This window comes from Branchiostoma belcheri, unplaced genomic scaffold (assembly GCF_001625305.1).
Source record: "Branchiostoma belcheri isolate BF01 breed outbred unplaced genomic scaffold, Haploidv18h27 scaffold91, whole genome shotgun sequence".
NCBI classification, from domain to species: domain Eukaryota; kingdom Metazoa; phylum Chordata; class Leptocardii; order Amphioxiformes; family Branchiostomatidae; genus Branchiostoma; species Branchiostoma belcheri.
In genome coordinates this window covers 750,016-762,714 of record NW_017804587.1, presented here as the reverse complement: position 1 = coordinate 762,714, position 12,699 = coordinate 750,016, and the positions used below count along the sequence as shown (strand labels likewise).

Below are 12,699 nucleotides of genomic sequence, written 5' to 3'. Positions count from 1 at the left end.
TCCTTCAAAGTGTAAATTACATTATGAAGCAGCAGAAACTTTGCTGACTTGGCAGTCCTTAGGAGTATTTTCTACTCTTCTAGTCCTCAAATACTGTCATCTCTCTTTACGATTTTAATCATTTTAGCTACAAAAGTCCTTACTTAAAACACAGTTCCACATGTAATACCACAGATTGCTGTACAGTTGTACAAAAAGCACCAGCCTTGGCACATCCTTGGTTACTGTACTGTGCTCACAAGATTAATGAATGGAGCTGCCAGAAAAAACTTGACCTTGGATTAACACCTGCACACCAAGTTGTTAATGATTACCAGCGAGTTCCTATTTGCCATGATACTGGGGAATTGTTCAGGCTCTAAACCACCTGCAGCTGCAGAAAAGTTTAGATCTTTCTCATTTCTGAGTGTAATCTGGGTACTTGACAGTATAGTTTTTTTAAAGGTTATCGAAATGCAAATATGACATTTTAACAAGTAACAGGATTTTCATGGTCACGGAGTATCATATAGTACTAAATATTAGTAGCATCTGTAGACCACATGTGATACACAAACAGACACAGTGTTATCTGTCATCTGTCTAAGATCTAGACGATGTCATTGAACTCTGCATGGCTGAGACTGCACTTAAACTTCAGCAGCAGCTTGAAGCATTTACACTTTGCCACATGGCAGCAACAACCAATCAACACATGTGTAACTGTACTGTGTCCTCATCTCAACTCCTGATGGGACATAGCTGAGGACAAACAGCACTGGGAAATCTAGAAGTTCCATGGAAAAATATCTAGAGAAGCTCTGAGAAGCTACATCTCCGAGCAGATACATATTACTTAAGGATCTGGGCGAATCAGTGTTTAAATGTGATGTGTGCTTGTAAACCTTAGTTCGTCTTTCGACTAGTATTAGTTAAAATTTTCTATTCTTCCCTGGTTTAAGTTACTACTACTATACTACTAGAAACGATGTTGCAAAAACATTTGTAAAACTGAGTTGGATCTTTACATCTGCTAGCCGTCTTCTCTAAACCGTGAACATCTCAATACAAACAGTCCAGGAGAACCACCACCTCCCCCCAAAGTGATTCAAATTAAGTCAACAATTACTTCAATAACGAGTTTCCTCGTCGGAGCGTGCCGCCAGGTTGGGTAAATACGGCGAACACGGCCGCCTTAGTGCTGAGCAAACCCACCTGTCAGAACTGGGGTAAACTTTGGACTGGTGAGGATAAACTTCTAACGGTTTTAACTTAACATCCTACGTTTAGGGGGGAAAGTAGGGATGTATGTGTATTACGATGAAAAGACTAAACGGAAACTTTACATATTTTCTACAGTCTATAAGTGGAAAAAACATGGCAATTTGTGCAACTAGAATCTATCTTCATGAGTCTTAAAATCTTTGGACAAAAGTTGAGCCAATCTTTGCTTATATTATATTATGTTTGCTAGGTTGTTACTCTTCTGGAAGTATTGTGCCGTCAAACTGGAGGACTGTCCCAGATAAAATTTGTACTCACTGGTACACAACTTTACAATACATATACTAAAAGACCTGTTAACCAGGTTTTTACTTATCCAGGTGAAAACATTTCATGTCTAGAAAGTGATAATCTTGTAGATAATGAAAAGTTTTCCCAGCTGATACCAGAAAATCCCATTATTAGCTTTGCAAAGAGAGTCACTGAGACAACAGGATTTGGAATGTGCAGGAATTAATGGCAGTCTAATCCTTCAGTGAGAGGGATAATTTGGATCCTGTTTCATCAAGAACTTGCTTGATCAAATAGGATGCATCAGAGAGATTTGTTACCTTTACCTTAACAAGTAGGTACGCTGCTTTCTGAAGTAGCTTACAGAAATCTAAAAAAAGTCAAGACCAATCAATTATTGCAAACTTTTGCTTACTTGCTATTCATTGAAAACATGAAAGTCAGAAAGATATCTAAACCTTGATACCATATTCGGGATGAGGAGGCTCTGCCTGTAGTAATCCCGGTCACGAACTTTAAAACCTAACAAGGAAATTGTCCCGATTCCAACAGGTGGTCTTGAGGAATTACTCAGTAACAGGTAGCAATATCTTAAGACAGGTGTGCTGCTTCTTGTCTCACCTCAGTCACCTGTACAGTCATCCAGAACATCAGGTATCATATCTACCTGTACAACAGGTATGCACAGGTAAAATTGACCTCCTTCACCTGAAAACATGTTAACAAAACCAGCTAACCGCAGAGGAAATGAGCATCTGTTATTGTAACAAAGTGGTCATTAAAAATTCATGACCTGACATCACCTGCCGCCACAATGGCAGCACACATGTGAGCAGGAGCAAGTGTTTGGGGCTCAGAATTTTTACCATGAATGCCGACAAGATTTGTATTTGAAACCTTGTTCTTAAAATAAATTGTGTGTGAAACAAAATCACAAAAAGTCATATCAGATTGAGATACCTTAATCGACGAAAAGAAGAGTTTCAGATTCAGAATATAATTTTTCATATCTGATTCTGAATCAGATATGAAAAATTATATCGAAAGTATGGATGTTTAAAAAAGTTTTCTTTCTGTTTCCTATTGAAGCTCTTAAGTCAATAGTTGTAATAGTAAGACCAAAGAAAGAGGCTGAAATGTAAACCTACTTGGTAAAGGTTCGATCAGTTACGACAACAACTTCTCTACAAAGCAACTTTGGCAAAAAAACGCGTCCTTACCTGTATTTCCCGGGCAGTTACTGAGGTAATGCTCGTGCAGACGCTCTTCAGACTCCACCCGGCACCCGCAGATAGGGCAGTGCATCGTTTTATGTCTTTATTTCGACAGTTTCGACCTCAGACGGAGCCCAGGACGACCAAAACTCCGGCATCACGCACACACAAAACTTGAACTGTCCGCCATCTTGTAGCCAGGGCCAAACACGGATCAGGTGACTCATTTGCATAATGTCCAAGCAGATGTGGGGAGGGAAGATTGTGACGTTGCCTGGCTGCCCCGTTTTTTTCTACATACACTCTTTTTCACTGACTTTGGCTCCGAGATTCCAAATCCCTAAAAAGATCTCGAAAAGACCATACAATATTGTTCCCTTTTTTCAAAGATGGATTGAAAGAAATGATATAACGGTTGAAATGATAAAAAGAGAAATCATGATATGGTATTTTTGAACAACAACTACGAAGAAGATGAAGAAAAATCAATATTAAGGAGATGAGAAATGTATTTTCGTTTCTTACAAGGCGTAATTTTAGACCTTTATTATTGACAGTCATTTTTATAATGTTTCGTAGTGTAGCAGCGACATCTAGCAGCTCATAATCAAACTGCAGAGTAAGGCAATCAGGATCACGTGATAGTGGTAGTGCGCAGGCGTATAATTTGAACCGGCGCCATATTTGACTGTTATTCGGAAGTGTTTGTGAGATTTCCTGTTGTTTTTCAGCCAAAAACCTCGTATTTTCACAGGTATTTCGTTTCTTACTAATTATTTCATACAAATGAGCTAGCAGAGGTAGCTCTCATGTTATATAGATCTATATATCTAGTCATCTAGACTTTGTAACAGGGTAACAACATCGCTACATGGCCATGGTATATCATGGTAACGAGAGCGTTGAAACTCTGCAGCTTCATCTGACAAATAATTTATGCAAAAATATTGCCTAAAATTATTGATGTCTTGAAGTCGGAGTTGACAGTCCTCTGTCCCTTTCCCCAGTGTCACCATGAGACGTTCCAGCGCCAGTAGCGGCCGCTCGTCCCTGGCTCCCATGCGGGTGCACGTGAAGTCCGACATGGGCGGGAACGTGCGGCGCCCGTCCGCGGCGGCGTCCTCCTCGGCGTCCCACCGCCAGTCCGGCGTGCCGCGGCCCTGGTCCAACTTCGGGCGGCAGAGCTTCGGCCGGCTGTCCACCGGCAGCTCCACCGGCATCCCCCGGGCCTCCAACATCAGGGGGAAGAGCATGGGCATGGGCATGGCAGCCAGCCAGAGGTGACAGGCATACCTGTTTATCTGTTGTTGTTTGTTTGTTTGTCTGATTGTCCAGATTCATGACTTTCTCTTAGTACTCAAATAATTTCACCTCGGAATACCTACACCCTACAGTGTACTGCTAATTGTCGTTCATTTGGATCTAAATGCTATCTGTATGTGTGTGTTGTTTGTTGTACGATGGCTAATTATGATAATATCATGGTTCATGTTCATTACTGTATCATTAGATTGGTAAGTGAATATAGTTTGAGACTCTTTTCACATGACCAAGTGTTTTATTCAGCCGTTGATTCGGTGACCGTCTGTCAACTTCATCAGGGTGACTGGTTCACATTGTACATTCGAATTACGATCGATGGTTAATATTACATGTCCATTTTTATTTCAGACGTTCCAGTGCATACGGCAAAAGTCGTCTCGGAGACTCGATCAAGGACCCACGTAAACTCTCGGACAGGAGTCTGCAGCACAGGATGACTAAAGACATCATTGAGGTAAGAACTTCCTAACTTTGCTCAGGTGAAAATGAGCATCCTCAGAACGATCATTATCATGATCATGGGCATCAAAGGAAGAAGTATCTTTCCCATCTGGTATGATACTACAGTATATTGATAGCTTGCAAAGCTGAACATTTTTTTTCAACCACGAGGCTTACCATGATGCTAACAAGTTTGTTGTTTGTGTCCCAGTTTCTGTCCATGCAGGGTTTCCCCCACCAGATCTCCCAGAAACTGATGTCTCCTCCCACCACAAAACTCTTCACAGCCATCGTGCAGTTCCTGTACGGACACCTCGACCCCTGCTTCCAGATCGTCAAGAAGTTTGAAGAAGAGATACCTAGGATCTTCAAGGATCTCAGGTGAGGAAGTGTAGAAATCAAATATTTCTCTTCTTCTATGAATCTGTGTGGTTTGCAACAATTGTTACCTAAACTTTAGCCTTGCAGATTTAACACAAATACTGCTTGGCCTTAAAAGTTTTGGGACAGGCATTACCTTTCCTACATGTAATTGATGAGTAGTCTGGATAGTAGATACCAATCATACCATTTTGGTATAGAATTAAGGCTATAATATTTGTAAACCAAATGTAATAATATAAAGTTGAACTTTTAAAGCTATTGGTTGTTCTACCCATGGCATACTTTGATTCTTGTTCCTGTGTTGTATTTTCAGATATCCCTTCCCGCTCAGTAAGAGTCAAATGTTCACCATTGGAACCCCCCATACATGGCCTCACATCCTGGGGGCTCTGCACTGGTTACTGCAGCTGGTCAAGGTAAGGAACCCTCACCTATACTTCCCCCTTTCACACATGGAGACCCCCACACTCACACACACGCTATACATAGATGCACATGCGCACACACATACAAACACTCTCACACACACCATACACACACACACACACACACACCATACACACACACTCACCAAACACAGATGCACACTCACACACACACATACACACACACTTACACTGCCCACCAGACACACACATACATTGTCGTCCATACATTTTGAAGTATTTGTGACCTACATTTGTGTAACAAGATTGTACGTTTTTTATACTAATACAGTTGTTTTTTGTGCTGTTTGTTACAGTACTCCATGAGGGTGGATGGAGACAAGCTGATGTTCAATGAGGACTTTGAATCCAACTCAGAAAACAAGGTAACTACTACAGGGAGCATCATTTTCCTCATGCAGCAAAAAACTTCTGGAACAATTTATTGCTAAGAATTGTAGGGAATAAAACCAGCTACCTTTCATTTCCAAAGTTTGCATGGTATTGTATCCAGTAGTAAAGCCTGAATTGCCTATGAGTCTAATCTAGATGTCTAACCTTCATCAGCATACCAAAGCATTATACAGTAGAAGCCGCTTATTTGAAAAGCCAATTTGTCAGCACATTTTTTTCAAATACCCGGCCTTTCCGATTAAGAGACTCTGAGGCTCAAACTCTCGGCCTTCATTGAAACTATGGGGGTGGGGGGTGGACAGGGCATCGAACACAAATAACGACACAAAGAATACAAACACGAGTCACATTTACGCATTAAAAACAGTGAACTTTATTGAGATCGGTAAATTTGCTTTTAATTTTTTTTCGTTGACGTACACATGTATTTTTTTTCGTTTTTTCCAAGACTGGAAGAACGCCGCGATACGTTAGACATCATGTGCTATCGGCAGGCTCTACTCGAACGAATAAACAATGCTACGTTTGCTACGTACAAAACAAGCAACGAATACATGCACAATCATCAGCCTGTACGTACTTTTACATCACGAAAGTAGCAAAAAATAAAGTTTGATTAACGGAAAACTTCAATCAAGTAGCGTACAGACAAAAATGCAGACGATCGTCATGAAAGCAGTCGATAGCACAAAGGATCGCTTCGATCGCTTAATTTTCAGAAACTCCGGCTAGCACACGAAAATTATCGTAACTAATGCAACAATAAACTGTTCATTTCAATGTTAATGACTTTTTAGCTCACGATGTCCGTAGGTTACATGGAAATTTGCGATAGTTGACGGGGATCTCTCGCATTAGCGTTCAGGGAAGTAAACAAAGATGGCGGACGCGGCGTGGGTAGCAGTATCCCATCATTCCATGCGGTTTTTTTTCGCGGCACATTTGGCGTGTTGATGCGGCGATAGCGCCGTGTCGCAGTCGAAATAAACTCAAAATAATGGCGCAGTACACAAGTAGAGACATGGTTTTGATGATTAAAAAATGAGTTGTATGAGAAATTAAACGTTCTTGGAATAAACAGGCTAAAAGAACACAAAAGCATGCCGCATTTGGCGGCTATGAACCGGCTCGCGCTTCTCATTACGTAGTGCCGATGTGCGCCCGACCGCTCGATCAACGTAAATTTCGGCCTCCTTTGTGGTTCAAAACAGACAACTTCGTTCCTTTTGGCGGCTTGATGTCTTGATATAAGAAATTTTCCGCCGATTTTGGTGATTTGTTTGGCATGTTTTTGGTTGAAAATGTGTTGCAACTTGACAATTTTTTTTTCAATTAGCCGGCATTGGCTTTTCAAATAAGGGGCGTGATAAACAATGGTGTCAATGGGAAACGGTTTGGGTTTTCACAATTCTTTTCAATTAGCAGACTTTTTCTTATAAGCGTTTTGCAATTAACTGGCTGCCACTGTATTTGCACTAAAAGTAGGAAAATTGCAGAGGAATTGTATGGTATAATGGTTAACATTATAACTAATATTTCCCCAGATCCTGTTTGAGTACAGCAGTGCAGCGTACAAGTGTTTCCTGGAGGGCAATGATGACATGATGACTCAGTACGACACAAGGATGGAGGAGGAACTCAGTAAGTGTCTAGAAACATACTCCAGCAGCAGATTACAGTTTAAACATCATTAACAGTCTTCGTCTAAAGACTTAGAGGCATCGCAAAGTTTAAACACTGCCTGTTCTCTTTCAAAGTGGAAAATTCACTTCCCAAATGGAAACAGGACATGACATTCTTGTTTCAAGCTCTACTTTGTTGATCTAATGTTCAGTACCGGTAACTAAAAATGTATCTTCAACTTTCAAATGGCAAAACTGCTCCTAAGTTGGTAGATTGGTTGATTGTAGCCATGACTGTTCCTACAGGAGCCAGTGGTATAAAGGCTGAGGACCTGCAGACACTGGCTACTGAGAACATGAAGCTGCAGGAGGAACTGGAACAACTGGAGAAGCAGGAGGTTTGACACTAGCTCAACAATATTCACTGAATCATAAGACTGAAGTGACAGTTGAAAATAAGTACAAGCTATGTAAGTCTGACTGTAAGGACCCCAACTTTTTTCGATAAGTGTGATGTGCTTGAAGTGTACCTCTCCTTAAATGTGGGACCTTGTGCTATACATGTACATCCCAAACAAAAGCTAGTTACTCATTTTTACCTGAGTTGAGTGTCTACCCCAAGAACACAACACTGGGGCCTGTCAGATATTTGAACCCAGAACCTTTAGATTTCTAATCCTAACCACAAGATCACATCGCCCCTTCCCTCAGGACCCGCTGATTGTGGCCACAAAGCTGCGTGACCAGCTGAAGAAAGATGCCAAACAGCTGCAGGACCACCTGGCCAAGTTGGAGGCACAGAAGAGCGGGCTCACACAGGACGCCTTGCGGCTGGAGGAGGAACTGCAGCTCAAACGTATGTATCCGTACAGTTTTGTGTAAGGAAACACAGTAAACTGTTGTGAATGGTGCAATCCTGGCAAGTGTATGTCACTGTCTAGCTCTTGCTGTCAGGGGCTGCTTTCTTTGCTTAGCACTCAACATTTGGGAACAAGACTTTCCTCATCTTATCTATCCCTTAGTCTTATCATTTGACTGTAGGGCACCACAGATGATATCATTCTGACAATAGAAAAGAGTATGGGAGTTAAACACTTAAGCTGCACTATAGTGATTGCAAGTTGTGTGGCCCAAAGGCTACAGAAAAAGAGAAGGGTGCCGCCATATGCACCATGTATGGCTGCAGAAAGGACTATAACTTTATCTACTGGATTCCATCTGTTTCCAGGCCAGGAGCTGGAGAGTGAGCAGAAGGAGAACGTGCGTCTGCAGCAGATCTTTGACACGCAGGAGTTCTCCCCGATGGACGTGGAGCTGATGAACCGCCAGCGTCAGCAGCTCAGCATGACCCTAGACGACCTCAACAAGGAGATCGAGCGGCTGGAGCAGCAGTGCTGGGAGCTGGAGATGAAACAGTCCAAACAGAGGGAACAGGTTTGTTTGTTTGTTTGTTCTGAAGCTCAGCAATGAAGAGTTTTATCCAGATGCTTTCTGTAGTGCAAGAATACAATGTGCCATGTTCTTTCAAAACCTTTCCCAGTGTTCAACACTTGATTCTTGTGCCCCAGGATTCATTTTGCACCTTCCGTACCTAGCTACATCACACTTCTAGCAGCCCTTCTACTGGTCAGGCCCGTAAAGGCCCAATCAGCAAGAGATAGTGTAACACGCTAACCAAGCATCTTCCATGTTGTGTAGTGTACTAGTCTGAGTTGAGCGAGGGAATAGGTGTAATTTGTAAAGTACCTTTCCCAATGGCACAACACTGAGTCAACAACCCTAATCTTGCCACCCTCGTTTTGTATAGTTAATAAGCTTAGGTCTGTATTTTCCCCCTCTCCCAGATGCAGTCAGTAGTGCAGGAGTACAACCTGCTGGCCCGCCAGCTGAAGCTGATCCCCCCGACGGCAGAGAACGCCCACGGCGTGGACTACGAGATGCGCCTGGTGTTCAACGCCGGCAGCACGGCCAACCAGGTCGCAATGGTCGACTTCGTGGGAACAATCAAGGTAAATATCATCTTGTTGTGCTTTGAAAGTCATGAGGGCTACAAAGAAAATGTTGTTTCCTGTTTCCCGAAGAACCCTAGAAAAAACTGCCAATCTCAGCCCTTTTTTTGTGTGTGTGGACCCCTGCAAGGGACATAAAAAGATAATCCCTAACTACCGACCCTAATTTTTTCATGACTGAAATTGAAACAGGAAACACAACATTTTTTTCTTGGCCTGAGGACTTTTTCTGTATATCATATCATCATCACAGGTTTGGGGATTATGCATTTGCAAGGTGAATTCGTTTATTAGCCTGCTGGCTGGTTGATTTGTGAACAGCATAACATTTTGTCCTAAAGCTAGCCATGCTGCCAGCTCTCCCCATGTTAACATTCTTCATGTTTGTGTTCCAGCCTGCTCTGATCCAGATGAGGAAGCAGATTGCCGACACCTGCCACAGCATCGAGGCAGCCAGACTCACAGAGGAGGAGTCACTCGAACAGGTGTGTAAGAAAAAACAGTGATCTCAAACTAAAGAGCTAATCTCCAAGCAGATCCTACAGTGGCAATCCAGTATCCATTGGCCAGAGGGATATACATTCGGTGGCTAATGGCTGTAGGATTTGCTTGGAGATTAGCAGAGCTACTTTCTTCCTGGTTGTGACAGACTTATGCTAATTGAATGGGTCTGCCCAGCAGTTAGAACATTTGATAATGAAAACAATACTGAAGTTTCAGACAAATTTTTGTTTCTCTGCCTGCCTAGATTACAGACATGATAAATGACAAGCGAGAAGAGCTGGGCCTGATGGAGACACGACTGCGCAGGATCGAGGAGGAACTGGACCACAAGAAGGAGGTCAGAAACAAAACAGCTAGTGATATTACATTCATTTGTATCATGTCTATATTACCTCCACCATGGAGGTTAGGCTTCATTTGTTCTGTTGATCAGATAGCTCTAGAGGATATCAAAGATCTTTTATTATGAAGCAGTTTTGACTGATTTTCAACACAAGAGATTGGACTTACCCGAAGTTTCGACTGTGCTACTCCAGTCTTTGTCAAGGAATGAGCAATCCATGTATGAATTTTCAAGATAGAAGAACTTTTATGTTCTCCCAAGACAGTTGATTTAGTACGGAAAAGATTTGGACCCATGTTTCAAAAGACTTTTGAAACTTAAAACTTCTTACATGTGCCTGTTTTTGTTCCTTAATGCTCTGAGGAACTCTTGTTCTTATTTATAAGGACTATTTCCCCCTTCCACCCCCAGATGATGTCTAGAGAGTACAAGAAGCACGCAGACGAGGTCCAGGACGTACAGAACCAGCTGCAGGAGATGCGGCTGACCCACCAGCAGCTGGAGGCTAAGAAAGACGAGGCTCTGCAGGAGCTGCAGGACCTGCACCAGGCTGCCGTGGGGAGGGTACAGGACTGGGAGAGGGAGGAGACGGAGTACGTGGACTTCATGATACAGTGTGTGGAGCTGGTCTGCGCTCATCAGGACAAGATACAGGTGAGAGGAACAGTATACACTGTGTTGTACAGATGTACAGGTGAGGGGAAGGTTTTACACCTGTGTTATACAGGTAAGAAAGGTTTACACCTGTGTAGTGCAGATATGGTACTGCAGTGTGTGGAGCTCGTCTGCCCATCAGGATAAGATACAGGTGAGAGGTAGGGTTTACACCTGTTTTTACAGTTGAGAGGAACGGTTTACATACACCTGTGTAGTGCAGATATGAGACAATGGGTATTTTTCGTATTCAGTGCCAAATGTAAAATTGAGTTGTTTTTTTGTTTGTTTTTCAAAAAGGTTGCTCAGCGCAAAGTCACATGGACCACTTATGGGCACTAAACAAATGCTCATTGAAGCAGTATTTCTTCTCCCTTACTAACTCAGAGACATTGAGCTTAAGGCAAGTTTGACTCACTGACTCATTAGGCAAAAAAGGAGTTACAAAGGCTGCTAAGAAAATGCTTACTTCTTCTTATTCCTGACTTTTAAAGAGATTGAAAGATATTTTAAAAGAAGTCCCTGAGCTATACAGTTTTTTTTTCATATTGCAAACCTAACTGTTGTAAGTATAGTTAACTGCTTGAATGAGTAGATACAGGAATTGTTTTGCTTCTTCTTACATTCACGTATTTTCCCCATCTACAGGACCACTTCTCCAGCCTCCAGTCCCAGGCCATGGCTACCCTACAGGAGACACAGCAGACAGAAATCCCCACATCCAAACTCCTGTCTGACACCGCTGCACACCAGTAGTGCACAACTTTGGGATAGATAACCTCTTATTTTATTTTGTGACTGTAAAAGTTATTATGTCATTAACAGGCATTCATTCATATTCATACATTAACAGACACCCATACATTGTACATTACACATGCTATTCTTTCTACCACATTCTTTTGCCTGTCAGAAGTAACAAGTATTTGAACACAGCAACCACAGTTATGTCCAAACTGTTGCTGGAAGTGAAGAAATATTTGCAACATCACATTATCACAAACACTAAGATAGATCATATATAGGGCCAGAAGGCTAGAACTGGAAAAGTTCTTTTTACTCTTAGTATTGCAGAAAGTATAGAATTTTGAAGTAGGACTTATCAATTTAGACTGATCGATATATTTGTTAACCATCCTACGTTTTTTCAAAGAGAAAATCATTGCCATATTTGATATTCTACAATTGTGAGTTTCACGTTTATTTTACATTCAATAAACCATTTTAGTATAACTTTAGTGTAAGGAATCATGTTTTCTATGTTGTATAAAAATACCTGTATATTTTTGGCTGTTGTAGTTTATAGAGCTTTTATATAAAACACTTGAGAGAAAAGTTAGAAGTAAAGGCCCTTATTTTGTGCTTCCTTTTCTGTTTTGCATATTATTTTCCCTTGCTACAAGTATTCTGTCCAAAATGTAGTTTATGTCTAGAAGTAGAATTCCTGTCAATGGTGTGTGATTACCCAAAGAAATAATTCTCTGGTAGTTATGTGTAGTAGACCCTCTTTTATGTGAGCAAAAAGGTTTGTCATTTTGTCTCTAACAAATGTGTAAATATATCTTGTTGTCAACTGAGAGTTGGTTATCCTCTTGAATCTTGATTTAATAAAATCAGTCATGTTACTAGTATTTACCAGTATCCACCATCTCATACCTTCGCCAAATGATGAACCATTCTGCCTGACGAAATTATAGTGATTTATACTTTCTTCTCATTGATTATGAAAATAAGATCCTCATTTCATTTGCATCATGGATTGCATTACTAGTTGTCCACCCAATGACAGCCTATCAACAGGGCTTATATAACACACGTCATCATGACGTCATCCCTCGTCCCGTGCGACGCCATTTTTGGGTCCCTCTTCAC

At 41.5% G+C, this 12,699-nt stretch overlaps 2 protein-coding genes across 2 annotated transcripts in view; one reads left to right on the top strand and one right to left on the bottom strand.

Annotated features, from left to right (window-relative positions):
- The window catches only part of LOC109488018, a 38,846-nt gene extending 35,901 nt beyond the window's left edge, over positions 1-2,945 (bottom strand). Inside the window, exon 1 of the mRNA XM_019792160.1 lies at positions 2,715-2,945. Within this exon, the coding sequence (XP_019647719.1) occupies positions 2,715-2,799 (85 nt within the window). The 5' untranslated portion in view covers positions 2,800-2,945. The remainder of the gene's footprint in view (positions 1-2,714) is intronic.
- Positions 2,946-3,362: 417 nt separating this feature from the next.
- LOC109488042 (kinetochore protein NDC80 homolog) lies at positions 3,363-12,455 on the top strand. The gene is made up of 15 exons (XM_019792184.1): positions 3,363-3,462; positions 3,716-3,988; positions 4,380-4,485; positions 4,684-4,853; positions 5,170-5,272; positions 5,599-5,667; positions 7,240-7,336; positions 7,624-7,715; positions 8,029-8,173; positions 8,546-8,751; positions 9,162-9,326; positions 9,722-9,811; positions 10,075-10,167; positions 10,585-10,827; positions 11,476-12,455. The coding sequence occupies exons 2-15, from the start codon at positions 3,723-3,725 to the stop codon at positions 11,581-11,583; spliced, it is 1,953 nt and encodes a 650-aa protein (XP_019647743.1). The 5' UTR covers positions 3,363-3,462; positions 3,716-3,722; the 3' UTR covers positions 11,584-12,455.
- The last annotated feature ends 244 nt before the right edge of the window (positions 12,456-12,699 follow it).